The sequence below is a fragment of the Fusarium tjaetaba genome, assembly GCF_013396195.1.
Source record: "Fusarium tjaetaba strain NRRL 66243 chromosome Unknown NRRL66243_c0000313, whole genome shotgun sequence".
NCBI classification, from domain to species: Eukaryota; Fungi; Ascomycota; class Sordariomycetes; order Hypocreales; family Nectriaceae; genus Fusarium; species Fusarium tjaetaba.
The window spans coordinates 88,475-109,514 of record NW_023501509.1 but is presented as its reverse complement, the minus strand read 5'-3'; the positions used below and the strand labels follow the sequence as shown (position 1 = coordinate 109,514).

Genomic DNA, 21,040 nt, shown 5'->3' with positions numbered 1-21,040 from the left:
GGGTAGCCAACGGGATCAGGACATCATAAACTGGTTGCTCTGATCATGTCAATCAGATGCACAAAGAGCCATATTTGAACCTGTCCGCCCGAAGGAATACTCCATGGTTGAATATAATAGACAGTGAGCCGCGGCGTCTTGCGCTAAATCGCGGCCTCAAGTGTGCCATAACTATGATACAAAGGACTAGACAAACATCTTGCGCGCACATTGACCGATTGAGCAGTAGGTACTGTAAGTGCTAGACTCCGCCCTATTGACTATCTTAATCTAACTTGATGAAAAATGCGATAAATCAGTAGCAGCGCGATCACACTGCTGCCACATAGAAACCCTCTTAATCACCATCTCCCCACCATCATGCTTCTCCCACGTCGGATACCACTTATCCTTAGCCTTCCAGAAATCCGTCCTCGGGGAATTCGCGTCGTTCACCCACGGCTTACCGTGCACATCATCAGGGAACCAGCCCGACGTGCCCCCAACAGCCAGCGCGATGATCAGGTAGAATGGCCGATCAAAGGGCGTCGCGTTGCTAGTGCCTGGGCCAGTCCACGGATTGGAGATCTGGGACCCGTTGAGAAGGGCTTGGTGGAAACCGCCGTGCTGGTAGAATGGGTGATTGAACTTGACGTATGTGACTTGTGCGATGCGGTGGTCTAGCCATGTGAAGAGGTACTTGTCCGACCACTCCAGTCCAAAGGTATGAAAGTCTTTGTGGAAAGTTGTGCGTAGCGTATCTCTCGCACCCGAAGTGCTCTGCCACCGATCAGTGGAGGTATCCAGCCCCCAGTGCAACTGCGTCGAAACCTGCTGGTTCCCCCGCCCATGATCATAAGTGTAATTATTCCCCCTCACCATCCCGATATCAATCTCGCCAGACGCCGGCCACGCGCCGTAGTAGTCCTTTGCTGGGAACATCATGAGCTGAGAGAGGAGCCAATCTCCTGCTGCGAGCTTAGCAACGATCTCGACGCGGCCGTAGCGGATGACGCCAAAGTTCTTAGTCGTTATTCTTCCAGATTTGACGGGCGCGACGATTTCGCTGGCGGTGAGGTTTGCGACTTGGACGCAGTCTTGGGTTGTTGTGGCGGAGCAGGTTCCGTGGGCTGTGAGGTTTATCTTTGTTGTTTCGGAGAGGTATTTGTCGGTTTGGAGGGTGGGTTTGATGATGAGTTGACCGTCGCGCACGAAGACGTTTTCATCCGTGTCTGTCGTAAGCGCAAACTCGCCGTTTCTTGAAGCGCCATACCGATTAGTACTCATCATTATTGCGAGGTGGAGTTTCAACGTACCCGTATCCTCCAACCTCAACCTGCTTGTTCCATATCGTAGAGTTGAAGCCATTGGAAAAGTCATCCGTAAAGACCGTGCAGTATTGATGTTTGTCAACTGACTTATAGCCACTCCATGTCAGAAGTGCTATGGCTAACAGTCCGACAATGATACCTAAAGCTGGGATGATTGTGATCCATATGCCACGAGGGTCCTTCACCGCGAGGTATGGTCTCTCGACAGTGCCCTTTTTGACTCGGCGTGAATGGAAGTAGGGACGCTGAGGGAATCTCTTCTTGATCGAGGACTCAGTTGAACTTTGAGCTGCGAGGCTTGGTCTGACCAAGTCTTCCGTGGAGTTGGCATGGCTTGTAGAGGCAAAATATGATCCAGAGGATCTAATCGCAGTACTCGACATTGTGATAGACTAGCAATATCCGGTGTGTTACCCGAGACAAGAATGGCAATGCAGGGCGCTAGATGTGCAGGATGCGCTTGGCATCGCGGGCAGCATGGTTATTGCCAGGCATATAAGAATCAAGGATTTGTAGCAGAGCCCATCGAAATCAGCGAACCTCTAAAGTACCGGCTTTCATCAACAACATCCACTGCTCACACGCCAGACTGAATCGCATCTGTATTCAGACTCAAGTACACCCCCCTTCCTTGAAACTTACGACATTCCTTCATTCTCAAAACTTCAGTCGCCGTAGACAGACCGAAGGGTATTTTTGACAACACCGAGCCAACAAACCCCCAACACTCGCTTCCGTGCAAAAGTCCATCAGTGCGAACCTCCGTAAATTGAGATTGCTCCGCTCGTCAGTGGGTCTCCTCGATTATCTGCCTTGGCATTGCTAAGCGACGTAGTATTGAAGCGGATCTGGAGGAATAGGGTGCATATGTCAAAAACTTGGCGAGGTCGAGGCTTGCCCTAGAAGGGTATGATGCCAATTAAAAACCCTGCTTCACTTAAGGCTACCGTTTATCTGGCCGTGTCCACTACGGCAACTTATTCCTGATAACGCCTCTTCCGTACTTTCGCAGGCTACGTCACCGGATACCCTCGGGAGGAGACCCCCACTGTCTGACTCGTGGTGACAGCGGACATAACATACATATTAGGAAGTGAGAATTCCACTGATGTTACAACGGTCGAGAATGGAACTTGACTTTATTGCAACAATATGATTAATCGGTTTACAAGAATATTAAAATACGAGCCTGAAAATCGATTCACGGACCTCTCCATGGTCAAAACATCGAGTGTAAAGTGCACATCAGATTCATCGCGGGGTAGCGACCTAACATAAATCCCCGTAGTCAGCGCCACAAACCAGGTACAGTTGAACACAGACCAACAACATGTCACACAAGCCCCCGTGACTCAAGCAAGCAGCCTAAAAACGGACAATTAATCCTTTCGGCCGACGGAGCCGAATCACTTCCCTGGCAGGGGGAGGAATCACATTCCAGCACCCACAAAATCAACATGATCTGATGAAGAAAACATCCCATCTCCAAGATCGGCAGTGAGTATCGGGTATCGATAATCAGTTCTCACAATGCAAGGTACGAGATGGTATGCATGTCAAGAAATTCAATAACTAGAGACTGCGCTATTGCGGAATTGACCAATTGCATTACATGATGACCCGCCTTTTTGTGGTCGAGGAGAATTTAAGCGGCCCGACTGTTCCGCGTTTGTTGTGAGTGCGCGAGTCAGGGCTGCGAGACCGAGGATTCGGATTGTTCTGAGTAAACAGATGTTGGTCTGAGGATATCACGTTTTGCGCCGCAAACGGCAACGGCTTGAACTTACGCGTGGGATGATGCTGTACAGACAAAGACTTCTCGGTAGTTGTGAGGTGGCAACCTAAACGAGCCTAAACGACCTGACTTTCTGCGACAGTCTCTCCTTACCCCTTGAACGTCCTGCTGCGCAGATCCCTTCCATTCGTTTCCCCAACCTCGTCCCTCGCTGATCTTCACCTCAGAATGATGCTCATACAATCTTCGTTTCTGGCCCTGGCCATCTTCACATCTTCATGCATCGCCATATCCAAAAACTTCTACCCTTCCTCAAAACGAGGCCTCATCTACATCCCAAACTCCGACTTTCCCCAAGATGATAAAGTCTGGGTTCAGAAACACTCCGACCTAACATGGTACTACAACTACAAACCGCACCCCAGCTCCGTCTACGAGAACAACACATCCCTCCAGTTCGTGCCCATGCTCTGGGGCGCCCCTGATGGTTTCGACGACACTTCCTTTCTCGAAAACGTCACGGCGCAAATCATCGGCGGGGCAAACATCACGTACGTGATGGGCTTCAACGAGCCAGATAACTCAATGGCCAACGGCGGCAGTGACATGAAACCCAAGGACGCAGCAAAGTACTGGATCAAACAGCTTGAGCCGTTGAGAAAACTAGGTGTTTCGCTTGGTGCGCCTGGGGTGACGGGTGCGCCGTCGGGGTTTACGTGGCTTGCAGATTTTGTAGAGGCTTGTAAGGGGAACTGCACGTTTGACTTTATTCCTATACATTGGTACGGAAGCTTTGATGGCATGGCGAGTCATATAGCCGGTGTGCTGGATGTGTTTCCGGGGAAGAAGATCTGGGTTACGGAGTTTGCGCTGGACTTTTCGTCTTTGGTTGCGACGCAGGATTATTTCCAGACGTCGGTGAAGTATCTCGATGGAAACGAGTAAGTCACATTCATCCCTGACGAGTACGATGATTAACGTGGTGGTTTAGGAACATAACTCATTATTCGTACTTTGGGTCTTTCCGCTCATTCACGTCGAATGTTGGGTATAACGTGTCGATGCTGAATTCATTTGGGCAGTTGACGGATATAGGAAGTTGGTACCTTGGGGGTGATGCGACGGGCGTTATACCGGGCGATAATGTTGTCAAGCCTAATGTGACCGCTGCTAAGCCGTCTACGCCTACGTATGTTGTTCCGTCGTTGGTAACGGAGGACAGCGACTCGTTGGGTGTTGTGATTCGGCCTTGTATATCCTATCTTGTGCTACTCGTCCCCATTCTTGCTTTATATGCTAGACTATAGAATTAGATACCAAAACCCCTAGATTACCAGCTTCTTTGACATGTTGCGTGTTTCGTGTTGTATTAATTTCTATGTAGTGATTTTAAGCTCTCAGCCACGGATCTAAGACTCAAATAAACGTCCCCCTCCGAATCTGGATATTATCACACAGCGCGGAACTAATCGCCTTTGTTGTGATATCCTAGCTCCGGGCCCGTGTCCAAGAATGTCACTAACTCCCGATTACAAAGGGCACTATCCCATTAAATTCATCAGGCCATGATGTAACACCATTGTTCGTCGAAAAACATGTCCCACGCGATCCACAATATTCTTTCCGGTTTCAGCCACTTTGTATCTGCCGTGGAATGCAGTGACAACCAACAGCACAAATACGCCCGCCTACACGACTCGCGTACTACGACCCTACCAATCACAAGTCATTGACTCCTGCTCGTTTCGGTATGTGAGAACTGACAAAGGTTCTCTTTTCTTCGGCGAATTGATGAACGGGGTGTATGCGTATCCATGGGAGACCACGACAGCACGGTGTCCGGCGATCACCCGCTGCCGTTGCTACATAACAAAGACTGATGCACTCTTTTAACGCCAGGGATCGTCAAAGAGAGAAATGATAGACGTGATGGATTCTGGAACGAGTAGGCGATCAGTCAGCATGTCAGGGGCTGTAACTAATGGGTCGATTCGCCATGTCACTGGCCTGTCACTCGGCGCCTCAACACCCGTCCCAGTAGTAAGCACTCACATGACTGGTACTTTGAGGATTAATACTAACAGTATATACTTAGGTAGCCATCATTGGAGACAAAGGCTCTGGAAAGACATCGTTGTTCGAAGCTCTCTCTGGTCTATCTCTTCATGGATCTCGTCTCTCGTCAACGAAATTCCCCATCCATGCTTGCTTCACGCACAGCAGCCGGACAGGGACGACGCTCAGAGCACGGATAAGGCCAGGGAAAGTCGACGGACAGAATGAGGAGCTTTCAGACCACTTACACAGTTTCGAGGTGAACTATGAAGGTGACCTTGCTGCTGTCAATCTCCCTCAAATTGTGAATCAGGTTCGTACAGTCTTTTATCCCGATGCCCTCACACACTTTGCTAATCGCGGGATAACAATACAGGCAACGAATCACATGCAGATCGCAACGGCGTTCTCTGACGAAAAGGAACAAGAAGAGCAACAAGTATCCGACAATGTACTTGTCATTGAGCTTTCAGGTCCAGACTTTTTCAACATGGAAATCGTCGATACACCTGGGCTTTCCTCCAGTGAGTCATATTTCCGTGCCTTTTGTGTAGTAGCAAAGCTTACATATACAGGTCCGACCCTTGATGACACCCAAGAGGTAACAAGACCTCTCATAATGGATCTCGTCAGGCAGCCCAACACTATCATCCTGTCAGTCTTACCTCTTACTGTCCTCAGGAGAATGCTAACAAAGATCAGATCTGTCGTTGACGCAACGACTGATATGAGCACTCAAGAGGGCCCCAGGCTTGCACGAGCAGCTGACGTGACGGGCAATCGCATCGTTGCTGTCGTGACAAAGTGTGACCTTGTACCCCCAGAAGAGCGAAGATTCGTAAGCCTGCACCCTTCTAAGGATATGTGTATCTCAGACTGACTGATCCAGGTGTTGAGGGCTATGCGTAACAAGGAACGTCATCTCGGCCATCCCTGGTTCGCTATCAGAAATCTCTCAAGCGATGAACGCGATCGAGATTGTGGCTTAGAGACGCGAAATTCCATTGAGGAATTATTCTTCTCAGAAATGGACTGGGCCGTTCTGAAACGTCGGCGGCGTGTGGGGGCAACAACACTGAAGGACCACCTAAAGACTAGGGTGAATGTCTTGCTTCGGGGTAGTATAGAACTACTGACAACTATACTCAACACACCCTCACATTCCGTTGCACCATCACATGCCCCAAGCATCACAGAAAAGGGACACGCAACAGAAGTCTACGCAATATCGGAAGGAACTGCAGTAGCAGACGTCGACCTAGAATTCGCATCAGATGCACCGCGCCCAACACCGCTTCTGAACGCCGTCATCGTCGGGTTGACCGTTGCCATTTGTCTCTGCCTTATAGCACTTGGCTGTAGCTCACTGGTAGTGGAGATTGCGAGTGAGGGACACTGGTATCGCATATTTCTTCTAGTAACGGCTCCTCCACAGATTATCCTGAGCTTGGTAAGAATACTCCGTTACTGCTGGAGACTTCTACTGACTTGGTAATAGTTCTTCTGCCAAGCGATTGTTGTGACCATTTTTCAGATGATTGGCCCCGTCACGCAACTAAAAGTCAACTCCAAGTTTTACTCTGCAAAGCGAACGAAACGCCTTGATGGAACGAAAGTGCTATTACCGCATGTCACTATTCAGTGTCCTGTTTACAAAGAAGGTCTTGAAGGTGTAATTCGGCCAACAGTACAGTCCCTCTCCGCCGCCATTCGCAATTACGAATCCTTCGGTGGCACAGCTAGTATCTTCATCAATGATGACGGTATGCAACTAGTGTCAGAAGAAGAAGCCGAGGAACGACGCATGTTCTACAAAGAAAACAACATCGGTTGGGTTGCCCGACCAGGTCATAACGTAAATGGCGAAGGAATAAAGAGATTCATACGCCGTGGAAAGTTCAAGAAAGCATCAAACATGAACTACGCTCTGGGCATCAGCCTCAAGGTGGAGGACAAGCTGGTGCAGATCGACCGCCATGAGAAGTGGACACAAGTCGATGAGGATGCAGCCTATCAGAAGTGCCTCGATGAAGTCCTCTCTGAAGAATTAGGCCGTGCTTGGGTAGGCGGTAACATCAGAGTCGGCGACTATCTCCTCCTTGTTGACTCCGACACACGCGTCCCGACAGACTGTCTGATCGACGCCGTCAGCGAACTCGAAGCTTCACCCCAAGTTGCGATCCTCCAGTTCACATCCGGCGTGATGAACGTCACGACGAGCTACTTCGAAAGCGGCATCACATTCTTCACCAACCTTATCTACACAGCCATCACCTACGCCGTGGCCAACGGCGATGTCTCACCCTTCGTGGGGCATAATGCGTTTATTCGTTGGTCTGCGCTGCAAGAGGTTGGGTCAGAAGACGGTGGTATTATCAACGGCGAGCAAGATCCAAACGCCACAACGCCATATGAGAAATTCTGGTCCGAGTCTCACGTCTCAGAAGACTTTGATATTTCTCTGCGGTTGCAAACACTCGGTTATCATATCCGTCTGGGGGCTTATTGCGGTGACGGCTTCAAAGAGGGTGTTTCGCTCACTGTTTACGACGAGTTGGCCCGGTGGGAAAAGTATGCGTATGGGTGCAGCGAGCTTCTCTTCTGGCCTATAAAAGACTGGTGGAGACATGGTATCTTTACACCGCTGTTCAAACGCTTCATCCTGTCGAATATGCCGCTTGGGTCTAAGATCACTATCATGTCTTATATCGGCACATACTACGCCATTGGTTATTCGTGGATTGGCTCGCTGCTGAACTACTTCCTAATTGGATGGCTCAACGGAGAGCTGGATCACTATTACATGAGCAGTTGGCGTGTTTGGGTTGCTCTTGTGGTCGTCTTCTCTATAGCGGGGAACATCACCCTCGCACTGATCAGATACCGCTCTCAGCAGGTCAGCTTGCTCAAGGAGCTCTGGACATGCTTCAAGTGGGTGGCTCTCATGTTTATTTTCCTGGGTGGTATATCGATGCATGTCTGCAAGGCGATTCTCTGTCATATGCTGTCGATTGATATCAGCTGGGGCGCTACGTCGAAGGAGGTGGAAGACACCAATTTCTTCCAAGAGATCAGTATCATCATTGGGGGCTTCAAGTATGTCTTCATCTTTTGCATTGCAGTGGCGGCACTGATGATCTGTGGTGTCTATGCCTTTCCGTATTTATGGAGGATTGATGAGCTCGTTGCAATCTTTCCTCTTGGAACTGTCATCTTCTGTCACTTTTTCCTCCCAATTGCTCTGAATCCGAACCTGATGAAGTTCACTTGGTAACTAGATAGATATTAGAGCTTATAGAATAGATCTCATATATGATTAGAAAGCATTAATAGCTACATAGATGCAAATGGAAGAAATCAATATGCAATAGAGATATAAATAAAGTAGTCATGAAGGCCTCTCACATCTCAATAACCTTGAGCTTCTGTTCCTCTATCTCACCCGTCAAGATTAGCCCAGCCGTACTTACCAAGAGATTCCAGCAAGCAATTAATCTGTGTCATCATTAAAGTCATCATTAAAACAACAATTTTATCGCCATGGGAATTGACAAGAGTGTGCCGGTGCGCCCAATAGTATCGCAAAGGCGGCGGTGTAGGTTGTGATGAAAATGACTGACTCCGTCTTATGGGCAAGTGCACCAGTTGTGGCTCAACCATGATACGATACAAAAGGATAGTAACATAGTAATTAACTACTAAGAGCTCGTGCTCTGTAATTGACTGTCAACTGAAGCCACGTGCAGCTCATTCATAAGGAGGCTTCTCTCGGTGGCTGCAATCGCTGTAATGTTCTGAGGCAATGATCACCGAACTCATGCTGAACATAACTGATCCACCAAGGGGGAAGCAACGAAGCATTGAAAATTTGTCTCGGAATTCTGCGAAAAAGAAAAGTTCATCCTGAACAATTGCCAAACTAAGCATCTCATATTATAAATGTCACTTCATCCGCCCAACTCGCATCAATCATTCCCATTTCTATCTCATCTTTCAGACACATCAAGCAGCACTCACTACTACATCACAGACCTAGAAATCCAGAAGACACCCGGAGGATCTTCAAAAATGCATTCTCAACTTCAACTTCTGACCGACAACACCATGCCTGGCACTCGATGCCCGACATGCTCTACAGCCGAGAAAGATGTCTGGGTCATTCCGGGACGCTCCTGCGGACATTGCGGCACCTATTGCGAATAGAGAGCATACCACAAAGCTCAGAGGTAATTTTCCATAGACACGAACATGTCTTGGGGTGCCTTGACCTTGCTGAGAAATATGTTGGTTGATGGTTAGATCTGTCAGCGGACAATGGAAGAAGCGATTGGGCTTGAGGGTAATGCCACTTGAAGAGAACGATATCAATACAGTGACATCAGATAGAAGATGTGGACCAAAATTTACAAAACTCTAACAAATTATTATTCATCGCTACCCTTTACGTGATACCATACTTCGTGATTAACAATACGCTCTACCCTTGGACACCTGACTTCGCCTCTCCCTGCAGAGTAAAAAGCTCCCGTTTCCAACCAAACCACTTCGCCATTCTCTTCCCCATAATTCGCAACAGAACCGGATCAATCTTGTCAGCGGGATGCGGCTTGTGAAAGACAATCCTGCCTCCCTCCCCAAGCTGCTTGAACGCCACAGCTGAGCCGCTATTGTTCCTCGCCGTGAAACCTGCCTCAATCATGACCCGGACGAATCGATCCCATGTGACTTCCTTGGCTACGTTATCTTTGCTGGGAAACATGAGATGAATGACACCGAGTGACTCCCTTGTCAATGAGATGACGGCATGCTTGGTGACCTCCTCTGCAGCTTCGGCTGGTGGTTCGGTGACACCACTGGCAGTAGAACACTGGTCCCCTCGCGTTTTGACCTTCTCCCGGCCCTGCGCTACGGCAGTTGACGCGGCGCTGGGCTCAGGACCCTCGTTGAAGGTACCAGTAACTGGCTGGGGTCCGTCTGCGATGTTGATTGCGGAGAGGATCTCAGCCTCTTCGCGTTGTTTATCCTGGATATACTCCTCACTGAGGTGCGCCGAAGCGATGCCAAGAAGGCTGTCAACCTCTTTCAGAGTATACGCTTTAACATCCCGCTGTGTTAACTGCTTTCTCAAGAATCCCCTGATCGACTCCCAGAATTTCTCGTTTGCCGTGGAAAGAGCCTGAGAATGCGAAAGCCACTCTGCCTTTTTGGGGCCGTTAGGCGGCTTCGCATGGTAGAAGTCTCTGGTGAATGCCATCCCGATGTCTCTGTACACGTCTCTGTTGAATCCGAATGGTTGCACCAACTTCCAAAACATCCGATCTTCTGTGGCAATCACTTCTTCTGGATCTCGCACCGAGTTTCGAGGCCTGTGCGATTGAACAGCTATCAACATCTCGTGGCAGGTCGACAGATCCGAGAGTGTCTGGTGGGTGATTTCGTCCAGCCTCTTCCCTTCGGATGGATTGCTGGAAAGATGATCTTGGAGCATGGCAAAGAGCATAGCATGGTCAAAATGGCTCTGGTTGTTAGGCTTTCCCTGTAGTTGTACAAGACACCAGTCAAGGGTATCATCGTCAAGAGATTGTTGGGTGTTTTGCGGCGTTATACGCTTGGTGATGCCAATGACTTCAGGTCGAGTATCGTATCGATGGCGGCTGGGGTCGAGACTCCAGTGTTTCTGCATGCCTGGAATATGCGGCAATTGTTCGTACAAGAAACTGGTCTTTGCCATGACCTGGCCAAGCAGCAGAAGCTCAAGGGCACCCAGAGCCTTGTCGTACTTTGGGGGTAAGGGCATGCCAGGATGAATACTGTCGCTGAATCGCCTGCGAATTGTCGCAACGTGCCTGCACTCCGCTTCAATCCACTGCCAGCAACAGTAGCTCTGTATTTCAAGGACGATTTGCTCAGGGATCATCATCGCTCTATTTTCCACTGAGGCCTTCTTGAAAATCTCGGTCGCAGAAATCATCTTGGCATGTCTTCTCATGTACGCGGCGTCGCACTGCAGGTACCATAGGTGATCACCAATCTCATCCAGGCGAGACTTTGCGAGGTCGGCAAGGTAGTCGCAGTTGAACATGGGGGGGCGGGAGAAGGCTTGGTTGGTGTAGGGAGACCAGAACTCGCCTGCGCCTGTCTCCCGGAAGGCTTCGTGGCTGACGAGGTCGTGCCACTTCTCAGCTCGTGGGGTTTGCAGAGGGTCTACTCCTTCGAGGATCTTGTCGACTATGTTGCAGAGAGTTCCCAGAAGATGCGCCTGGGCTTCAAGAACCAGCATCGCTCTGGGATACCCGAGAGTATCACCACGATGCACAGCATTTGTTTCCCAGTCTACCAGTGACCCATATCGATCTCCGTACATGACGACGCATTTCAGACAGAAGTTAACGTCGAAGTATCCAGCTGCCCAACTGAAAGTGAGCTGTCGATTATCGAAGGGCGCCCACGACTGGGGAGGGTACGCAGTTCGGTAGTGAAGAAGGGCGAAAAGCACAGAGGGGTTGGTCTTGAGGACATGGACGTTAAGCCATGGCAGAAGGAGTTGGCGTCTCCGAATCTGAGTTCTTTCGCGCATGTAAAGGCTCTCGCGCGTGTAGCTGTATCGCGGGATAAGCCACTGCTGTTCTTCGAGATCAGGCACAGCTTCTTTTAACAGAGCCGCTCGTTTCGTTTGACTTTTCTTCTTCCAGCGACTCATCAAAACATCGCCAAAGACTTTAATCTTGTCGCTCAGTTGATCTCGGCTTCGATGGATGCTTTGCACGAGGGAGCGCGCGTTGCGCTCTGCGACGGCATCGGAGAGTCGGAGGTGGTAGGAGTGTTGGGCGTGGCGTTGCTTCTCGACGGGGTAGAAGCTATTCTCGCATTCGGCGCATTCGCATGGAGGTCGGCGGATCGATGCTTCGAGGGTTCTCTTCGTGAAACCGTAGAATGGCGGATCTGGCTCCTGGTCCTGGACCAGGAAGAACGGGTTCATCGTGTCGATGCTTCAGGTGATGCAAAAGCCGAGTTAAGTCGAGTTAAGTCGAGTTAAGTCGAGTTAAGGTCTCGATTGAAATTTTCATTCTCATAAACAAAAGTTGACGGGCCAGAAGCATCAAGGTGGAGGCCAATGAATCAGCTGCTACGGCGATGCAGTGTAATGCAGTGCTAACGCGCTTCTAGCTAAGGCTTTGCTAAGGTATAAATTAGATATATATCTTGTAATAGAGAACTGAAAGCTGTGTTTGCCTAGTTTGTAAAGTGCTTAAGTGACTGAGCTTGAGTGCAATTATATCTAAAATGTGCTCTGGAATCGAAGTAAGGAAGAGGACATCGGATTAGTTTGTTGTAACTATTTAAGACTGGATGCCTACTTGAAAACATCTAGATATTGTAAGTCCTCTATTAAAACCACTAACCCTGTCTTGTTCCAGAGTGTCAGAGGATGCGATGTCACCTTATTATTATATAAACCTGTTGAGGCTGTGTGCCCACATGCTCTCCATAATCCAGCCTTGACACAAGTCCTCATATTACCGCGTGCATTAAATGAATACCTAAATATCCGGCTATTATACATTGCGCCACTCAATCCGTATTAGCAAAAGCCTTCTGGATACCTTCCAGCTCCTCCAAAGTCAGGGGAATGATGGTTCCATGACGAGGAGACTCGGGGTATTTATAACCCGTGCGGAGTGTCCACTTCCCACCAGCAAGATCAGTCGACTCGAGTGGCACATAACCATTACCGCCAAATTCATCAGCCAGCAGGATATACCTAGCACCATTGGTATCCTTGCAGTTGGTCTTGAAGATTGAAGGGCCCTCTACCTCTTGCGTTCCCGCGTTTTTTCCGATGCAGCTTGCTATCTGACGCCAGTCGCCCAAGCCTGCAGTCAACGAGGCACTGCTTTCCTGTACGATATCCGCACAGCCATTGACAGTAGCCTTTGTGAAACGATAATAGACTCCATCCTCCTTGATGACGGTGGAGTCAATCCGGCCATTCGGCGGTTCATCCTGCCAAACCTTGGGCTCACTGAACGTGATAAAGTCATCCGTTGTCGCGTAGACCATACGCTGGTACTCAATGGGGTCATGATTGGGGTTTGCTTCATTGTCATAGATTCCAGACGCCCAGTATACAACATAGGTTTTGAGGTCGTCATCATAATAAGCCTCAGGTGCCCAGGTATTTCCGTAATTATCTGGTGATACCTCAACATGACGCTGGGCACTCCAGTTGACCAGGTCTGTTGACTCCCAGATCTCAAGATGTCGACTGCCAAAGCGCTGGGCGTCTCCCCAGCTCGTGCCGCAGCCGATACAAAGATCAGTAGCCAGGATGTAGAATTTGTCTCCCTCGTGTGACCTCAAGATGAAGGGATCTCGAACTCCACCGTCGCCTTTGGTGGATGTCAAGATGGGCTTGCCATTGTTGAGCTCTGTGAAGGACAGGGCGTCATTTCCGTTGCTGGCAGCCAGATAAATGTTCTCATCGCGGTTGCTGAAATACAGAAATGCATAACCTTCATAGTTGGAGTTACAACTGATCTCCCTCTTGGCAGCTTGCGGTCCAATTGGTGGGGCCCCTGTAGGCGAGGCAGACGTGAGCATTGGCAACACCGCCAAAGCGCTGAGAATGATGGATGGATGGAGTAGAGACAACATTGTGAAAGAAGACTGGGCAAGGCAGGTTGTTCTGATGGACGCGGATTAAAATTGAAAGTGCAATATATGTGACTTCTTATAGTTGAACCTGCACAAACGTCCCACTTTCGCCATGACCTCGCTGTGGAAGATCATTTCTCAATCAAAGTATAAGGTTACCACGTTATGCTTAGAAGAACGCTTCGCGCTAAGCTTAAGCTGAGTGATTGGGTCGGATAACTCGATCGGCATGACCCCAGATTCCACTTCCCCGCATTGACCTCTTTCTTCGTATTCTAGGACATTTTCGCTGTAGCCGAGCAAATAGCATGTCTTTTCTTTCGGTCTACGAGAATATAGGTCCCATGATCTATGAACGCGTGCCAGTCTTGAAGTCCTTTATAAAATGCTCCGCGCAATTGCACAGCCGCGCCAATAAATTGCTGTAACACATACAGCCAGCTCGTTTTGATCAACGTTTTAGGCTGTACTTTAAATTATGTGTCTGAACAGTTCTGGCATTACCTTTGATGCTACGTTTTTTATAGTAAAGATAAGTTTTTAGTAGAAATACTAGATGACTTTGAGAGATTGATCATTACTGATTCTACTGTTTGCCTTTGCAGCCAAGAGTCCACCGTAACCATAACGACTGATGGCCCGATAGGCACTTGTGTCGTTCACAAGTCACTTCACATGTAGGCGCTTTAACACTGAACGACTTTCTTATAGACTAGTGATAGATATGTAAGGTATCAAGCCAATCTATACATCCAGACACAAATAGCTACCTAGCTACTCGTCTTGACCGGCCAGCACAAGACACATATTTCCAGGCGCATCCCAGGCGCAGACTATAAATACAAGTGAAACAAAATTCTTGAAAATAATTATACAGCTTAATGCACGGCGTGAACACTGAATTTTATCCAATATTGCAAGCTGCAATGCCTTTGCTGAAAATAACAGCTATCTGCTACGATTAGTTGGTGCAGTGGCCACGACGGTGACTTCCATGGCGACATCGACGATGAGCGGCACTATGCGCCTTGTGCGCCTGGTGGGAACCCTTCTTCGTAGCGGTCTTCTTGGTACCCTTCTTGGGAGCAGTCTTCGAGGATGCCTTGGATGCTACAGGGGGGACAGGGTATTTCACCGCCTTGGCTGACTCAACTACAGAGGCAGTATGAGTGGATGTTGGGGCCTTGGCGGTAGAGAGTGTTGTTGAAGAAGTCTTCTGGGGAGCCAAGGTGGGCTTAACACTAGTTGAAGTTGGAATAGACTGCGCAGAAACAGCAGTTGAGACCGGTTTCGAGCTCTTTGCTGTTGTGAGCTTTACAGTGACGACACCGTGCACTGGGACCGTGACCTTGACGCTACCACCAGATAGAGTTACCTTGGTATCAACCATCTGTGCCTCCGCATCCGAAGTGAAAGCCTGAGCTGTTGAGAAGCTACTTCCCGAAACACCCAAGTCCACAGTCTGAGCAGCAGTGCCAGAGTTAGTGAGCACCATGACAACGCTTCCATCAACGTTCTCAAACGCACCAACAATCGTATCTTGAACAACACCTGACGTCGAAAGTCTATGCGCGCCAGGACGAATGTGGCGCGACCAGTGAGCAATGGCCCAGAGAATCGAGGATATGGTAAACTTGGTACCGTCCGTGTCGATGACGTGAGATAGAGACCCTTTGTTGTTGGTCTCGACGCCCTCCCAGTAGATATACGCCGAGAGGTCGGCATTGACGATGCCTTGTGCGATCTTGACTGCCCATGTGAAACCTTCGTTGGAACCGCCGTTGACGTACCACGCTGTGGCGAACGCCTGGTCATTGGCAGCTCCCTCGGACATCCAGGTTGGCAAGGTGGTGTTCATAGGCTGGTCGGGACTACTGGAGTACTCGTGAGATGTGATGACGGATAGATACTTCTCCACCTCAAGCTCAGCCAGTTTGGCGGTGTAGTCCATCTGCGACTTCCATCCGATGTTGTCGCAGCATGTCATCTTAATATCGCCAAGGCCCTTGGATTGCAAAGCGCTGTGTAGAAGAGGAATCACATCTGCAGCTTGCTCGGCGGTTGAGAGCATAAAGTCCGAGCCGTCGCCCTCATTGAGGAAACCGACGTGCGACACTGGGATGCCAGCCTGCTTGTAGTAGGAGAGGTACTCAGCTATCATCTCAACGTAACGATGTCTCCAATCTCCAGATGAGCACGACACACCAGGTGTACCGCAGAGACGGCCCATACTAGTGGCTGACTTCATATACACAGGCGCAGACCAAGCATTAGCGTAGATAGTGTCTACGCCATAGCTCATGGCCTGTTTGCTGAGCCATACCTGACCATCATCATCGCCGTCAAAATGGTAAACAGCTTGCTTATCTGGGTTATCGGTGTTGGTGCTGGTGATGGAGTTGGAGGCGTCGCAGCCGATCTTGTTTCGGATGATGGATAAGCCTGCGCCGGTTGTGGTGTTGAAGAGAAGATCGAGGCCCTCTTTCTGTGGTCCGGAGGCGAGGTTTTGGAATTGCTTGGCGTGGCCGTAGGCCTCTGAGACACCGAAGCCATCGATGACCTGGAGTTTCTGGTTGGTGTTGACAGTAACGGATGTATCGCCAAGCGCCAGGCTGGCTTGAAAGGCAATGGCAGGAATAACGAATGAGAAGAGCATATTGCCGACTAATGAATGAATAATAGATTGTGAAATGAAAGGTGATTTTTGTCCAAGTAAAAAAGTTCAATAGATCCTCAACTGAATCGAAAGAATGTACAACAGAAGCAATAGTGAACGAAAGATGAATGAATGACGAGTCAGGCAGTCCTACTCTGTACAGCTGCATGTAAAAGGACTCGGCTCCTTTAAAGTATTGAATTAGAGTCAAGCTCTTAACATCAAAGGTCACTCGACCTTTCGTCAAGTGGGTAATTACTTCCCAGCTCCCCAGAAATCCGACTTCATCCCAGGAGCAAACAGGGGTGTCGGGAAGACGGCACAGCTAGACACAGCGCATGTTGGTCGTTTTGAGGCTCTTGTTAAATTCGAGGGGCTTAGAACAACGCAACGCAAAGGACTGCCCTTGCCGTCTACCCCGACAAGAATAGCGAGACTTTATTGCAAAATGTATGCTGTAATATTTCAGGGCGCGGTTGGGAACAGAAGCGCATTTTGAGAGATGAGACGCTGATTGACTTTGATCTTCCCAGCTGTTCCATGGAAACCCATAGATGAATATCGAGTTCTATAGGATGACTCTACAAATATTTACTCTTGCCTTGGCCGAGTATCATGGACGTGCCACTAAGCGACAATAAATGTTTCCTTCGTTCAGGTTCGCTTAGATGTGCCTCGCCATTTTCGAGCCCTTGTCTGCATCAATCATCGCTTACAGAGAGACTGGAAAGCTTATTTTACCGCTAACATTACGTAGGCCGTTTCAGGTTCGCCAGAGGCTACTTTACTGAACCGCGCTAAAAGTGTTTTGACAGGTGGGAAATAAACGATAAGGCGGCTTGTGTTCGGAAAACCGGCAGTATCTGAAACGCCTGGCAGCCTACCAATCATGTTCAGGGTGCTTGTCATCAGGACATCAAACTCTGTGCCTGCCGTTCAGACCGTATTGAAAGTGGGCAGAGTTGAAATAATAGTCTTCCTCGGAAGGTTATTGATTCATGGCTGGGAAATGAAATCCTGTGTACTTGCGGCGGCATTACACTTTGTTGAGTCGCGCTTGTTATGAGGTCCGGTTAGAGGAGTGGGGGCCGGGTGTTTCCTTTGAAAGCAGCCATAACAGCGCTGTCCTCATGTCCAGAGTCTTTCCCACTAAGAATTCCAGATAGTTCACTTCTCAGGAGAATTATCTTAATACCTTACCTTTCGCTGGGTGACCCCTATGTTCTTTTTCTGTAGCCAACATGCTTTCGCAAACAATCAGTGCCAGGCAAAAGCTGCACCAAGACCCGTTAATGGGGCAAAGGAAAGTCTAGGCGCTCGTCGGGTTAACCATTTTCCGGTTTCTGGTTGAAGAACTCATAACCTCGCGCCAATACAGGGTAACCCATGATCCAGGACTAGACAGGCCACTAAGCTATTCTGACAATACAGACTTGTCGAGCAACGATGAGGTACATGGAGTTTGACACTGTAATTAATTATGACCAGCTTAAATGCGATCCTCGATGGCCGTGAGTAAACAGTTAACGCTGTGTCAAAGTAAACAAGTGAATTGATCATCCTATGTGAGGGAAGAAAAGCGTGAGTGAGTGAGAGATTGGGTAAATTCCACTGTACTGCATATTTAATTGCCATACAAGATACCAATTATCTGCTTAATTCCTCCTTCTCAACAATCCGTAAGTATTCTCATCGGTTCGATTCTGAACAATTTCCCGCTTCTGACTTTCTCCAACAGAGGCACACGTTATTCATGCCCCGGCCCTCAATCTCGGATCTAGCAATCTAATCTCAGCTCGGACGAGATAAGATAAGCTTATCCAGAGGCCAATCGAGACCCAATTGTGGCTGGCTGACATTCCAATACCATATCGATAGTCATCTCTGGCGCATGCAAGGGAGACCTTCGCCAGCGTAAACCAGCTAATCAGACGGCGATATTCGCTGCCACTTCAATACTTGCCGCTGTGACAAGCTATAACGGGAATCTGTCACCAATTGCTATCCCCAAATTCGTGTGCTATACCCAGATTAGTGAAGGCGCGGGGTTGTCCCGTCGTTCCGTGCCGAGTTGAAGATCATTTTTGGAATTGAGTGGCACCGATAGCGTATACTTCTGAAACTAATCAATTGGTGAGAATACAAACAGACATGCTCTCGTTGGTCAAGGGAACCGAGTGGCTGGCACTACTCAATTCCACGAGTTCATAGCGTAGCGGGCGTGGTTATGTCGCTTCGGTCAGTATTAAAGCATAACCGGGCTTGGCTGCTCCCTCAATCAATTGCTGTCGTCTTCTTGAAGGTTCCATACCCAGGTCTCAACGAACCATGAAGTCGCCTTACTTCTTCGCTGGCGTTTTCGCTGCGCTTACCCAAGCAGCACCTACTGTGGACGAGACATACCCATACAATGGACCTGATATCCCCATCGGCGATTGGGTTGACCATACGATAAATGGCAACGCCAACCACACTGGTTTCATCCGTCTGGTTGAACCCCCAGCTGTACGTCCTGGCTATGTCAATGCTACCAACAACGTCAATGTCATCTCACTGTCATACATACCTGCCCAGAATGGAGGGGACACTGTTGGCATCAATATCCATTACCAAACGCCCTTTGGTCTTGGTCAGGCACCCTTGGTTAACTGGGGGACCAGTCGTACTGCTTTGAACAAGGTGGCTATCGGCTCAACCGAAACATACGACCGCACTCCTCCCTGCTCTCTAGTGCACATGACCCAGTGCAGTCAATTCTTTCACAACGTGCAGATAGAGCATCTTCAACCGGGTACAACCTATTTCTACCAGATCCCTGCTGCGAATGGTACAACCGAGTCTACTGTTTTGAGCTTTACAACTGCCCAAGCTGCAGGCGACCCATCTCAATTCAGTATTGCTATTAACAATGATATGGGATATACCAATGCCAATGGATCGTACTTTTACATGAACAAAAGCATGTATGATGAGGAAGGCCTCGCTTTCGTCTGGCACGGTGGAGATCTCAGCTACGCGGATGACTGGTACTCTGGCATCGTACAGTGCAACCTCACGGATTGGCCCGTCTGCTATAACGGCAGCAACAGTTCTCTGCCCAACAACGACACCAATCCCGAGTATTTCGACACACCTCTTCCGCTCCACGAGATCCCGAATCAAGGCAGTCCTCGTGGTGGCGATGTCGGCGTCCTCTATGAATCGAACTGGGATCTTTGGCAGCAGTGGATGAACAACATCACCATGAAGATCCCTTATATCGTGCTCCCTGGCAATCATGAGGTCACGTGTGCCGACCATGATAACCCTCCATATGTCCTATCGTCATATCTCAATGAGAACAAAACGAACACTACAATGTCTAACGACAACCCCAACGCCACGCTCACATATTATTCATGTCCGCCTTCACAACGCAACTTCACAGCTTTCCAGAACCGATTTTCTATGCAAGGTGATAAATCCGGAGGCGTCGGGAATTTCTGGCATTCATTCGACTACGGCCTCGTTCATTTCGTATCTATCGATACAGAAACGGACTATGCTAACAGTCCCGACAAGACATTCCGTGAGGATGTTGAGAAGGCTAAGAAAGAGAAAGAATGCAAGGGCAAGGATAAGGATGAGCCCAAGTGCAAGACTAAGACGGAATCGTTCACGTCTACTTCTACGTCTTCGTTGGCCTGTACACCGCTCCCGACAGATGACGAGTATGAGACAGATGATCTGGAGGATGAGACATATCTTCTGTCTGGGAAAGCTCACCCTTTACGAAACGAGACGTATGTCACTGATGCTGGGCCCTTTGGATACATTGAGGGTTCCATCCATGAAAACAGGGCATATGAGCAATATCAGTGGTTGAGGGAAGATCTAAAAAACGTTGATCGGTGTAAAACACCTTGGGTTATCATTATGGGTCATCGTCCCATGTACAGCTCCCACGATAACGCCAGCTATCATCTGCACCTTCGTGAGGCCTTCGAGCTGTTGTTCCTGAAAAACAAGGTTGATTTGTACATCGCCGGGTAAGGCATCCCCTCCAATTTTGTCAAGTATGTCAAGCTAATTGGTCATAGACACGTTCACTGGTATGAGCGTCTCAAGCCTATAGGAAACTGCTGGGTCGACAATCATTCGATCAAGAACCATAGTGAGACGAATATTTACGAGGTGAACCCTGGACAATCTATGGTTCATCTCATCAACGGCGCTGCTGGAAATATCGAGAGCCACGCTACCATTAACAAGTCCTTGCCCATACCCGACATAACAGCGCACCGTAACTTGACCAGTTTTGGCTTTTCCAAGTTGACTGTTTTCAACGCAACGACTCTGTCTTGGAAGTTTATCCAGGGTCATGATGGTCTCGTCGGTGACGAACTGACTGTGAAAAAGGATCCGAAATTGACCTGCAAGGATTACAAGACTTATAGCTCATCTAGCTCGTCTAGCTCGTCTGGTTCGTCTTGTTCTTCTGAGTGCTCCGGATCTGGGGTGCTGGCCTGGCTCTACTGCAATATCTATTGCGCCAGCTTCGGGGAGCCACTCAAGGTTTGAGCTTGGTACCTGTAGCTACAATACTCTTGCGAAGGTATTAACCTTATAAAGAAACTTTGCAGATCTGAT

The 21,040-nt window shown here is 48.9% G+C and overlaps 7 protein-coding genes across 7 annotated transcripts; 3 read left to right on the top strand and 4 right to left on the bottom strand.

Annotated features, from left to right (window-relative positions):
* Positions 1-270: 270 nt before the first annotated feature.
* Positions 271-1,693, bottom strand: FTJAE_12056 (beta glucan-binding protein; the record flags this gene model as incomplete). Its single annotated transcript, XM_037345065.1, has 2 exons — positions 271-1,237; positions 1,296-1,693. The coding sequence occupies 2 exons, from the start codon at positions 1,691-1,693 to the stop codon at positions 271-273; spliced, it is 1,365 nt and encodes a 454-aa protein (XP_037200937.1).
* A 1,580-nt stretch (positions 1,694-3,273) lies between these two features.
* FTJAE_12055 (uncharacterized protein) lies at positions 3,274-3,990 on the top strand (the record flags this gene model as incomplete). The annotated part of the gene is made up of 1 exon (XM_037345064.1): positions 3,274-3,990. The coding sequence occupies one exon, from the start codon at positions 3,274-3,276 to the stop codon at positions 3,988-3,990; it is 717 nt and encodes a 238-aa protein (XP_037200936.1).
* A 1,017-nt stretch (positions 3,991-5,007) lies between these two features.
* Positions 5,008-8,374, top strand: FTJAE_12054 (interferon-induced GTP-binding Mx2; the record flags this gene model as incomplete). Its single annotated transcript, XM_037345063.1, has 6 exons — positions 5,008-5,085; positions 5,141-5,624; positions 5,676-5,754; positions 5,803-5,938; positions 5,990-6,550; positions 6,599-8,374. The coding sequence occupies 6 exons, from the start codon at positions 5,008-5,010 to the stop codon at positions 8,372-8,374; spliced, it is 3,114 nt and encodes a 1,037-aa protein (XP_037200935.1).
* A 1,203-nt stretch (positions 8,375-9,577) lies between these two features.
* On the bottom strand, positions 9,578-12,079 carry FTJAE_12053 (ycfA domain protein; the record flags this gene model as incomplete). Its single annotated transcript, XM_037345062.1, has 1 exon — positions 9,578-12,079. One exon carries the CDS (start codon positions 12,077-12,079, stop codon positions 9,578-9,580), a length of 2,502 nt encoding a protein of 833 aa, XP_037200934.1.
* Positions 12,080-12,672: 593 nt separating this feature from the next.
* On the bottom strand, positions 12,673-13,755 carry FTJAE_12052 (Arabinanase levansucrase invertase; the record flags this gene model as incomplete). Its single annotated transcript, XM_037345061.1, has 1 exon — positions 12,673-13,755. The coding sequence occupies one exon, from the start codon at positions 13,753-13,755 to the stop codon at positions 12,673-12,675; it is 1,083 nt and encodes a 360-aa protein (XP_037200933.1).
* Positions 13,756-14,716: 961 nt separating this feature from the next.
* Positions 14,717-16,411, bottom strand: FTJAE_12051 (glucuronoxylanase xynC; the record flags this gene model as incomplete). The annotated part of the gene is made up of 1 exon (XM_037345060.1): positions 14,717-16,411. The coding sequence occupies one exon, from the start codon at positions 16,409-16,411 to the stop codon at positions 14,717-14,719; it is 1,695 nt and encodes a 564-aa protein (XP_037200932.1).
* Positions 16,412-18,739: 2,328 nt separating this feature from the next.
* Positions 18,740-20,971, top strand: FTJAE_12050 (acid phosphatase; the record flags this gene model as incomplete). Its single annotated transcript, XM_037345059.1, has 2 exons — positions 18,740-20,439; positions 20,491-20,971. 2 exons carry the CDS (start codon positions 18,740-18,742, stop codon positions 20,969-20,971), a joined length of 2,181 nt encoding a protein of 726 aa, XP_037200931.1.
* Between the last annotated feature and the right edge of the window lie 69 nt (positions 20,972-21,040).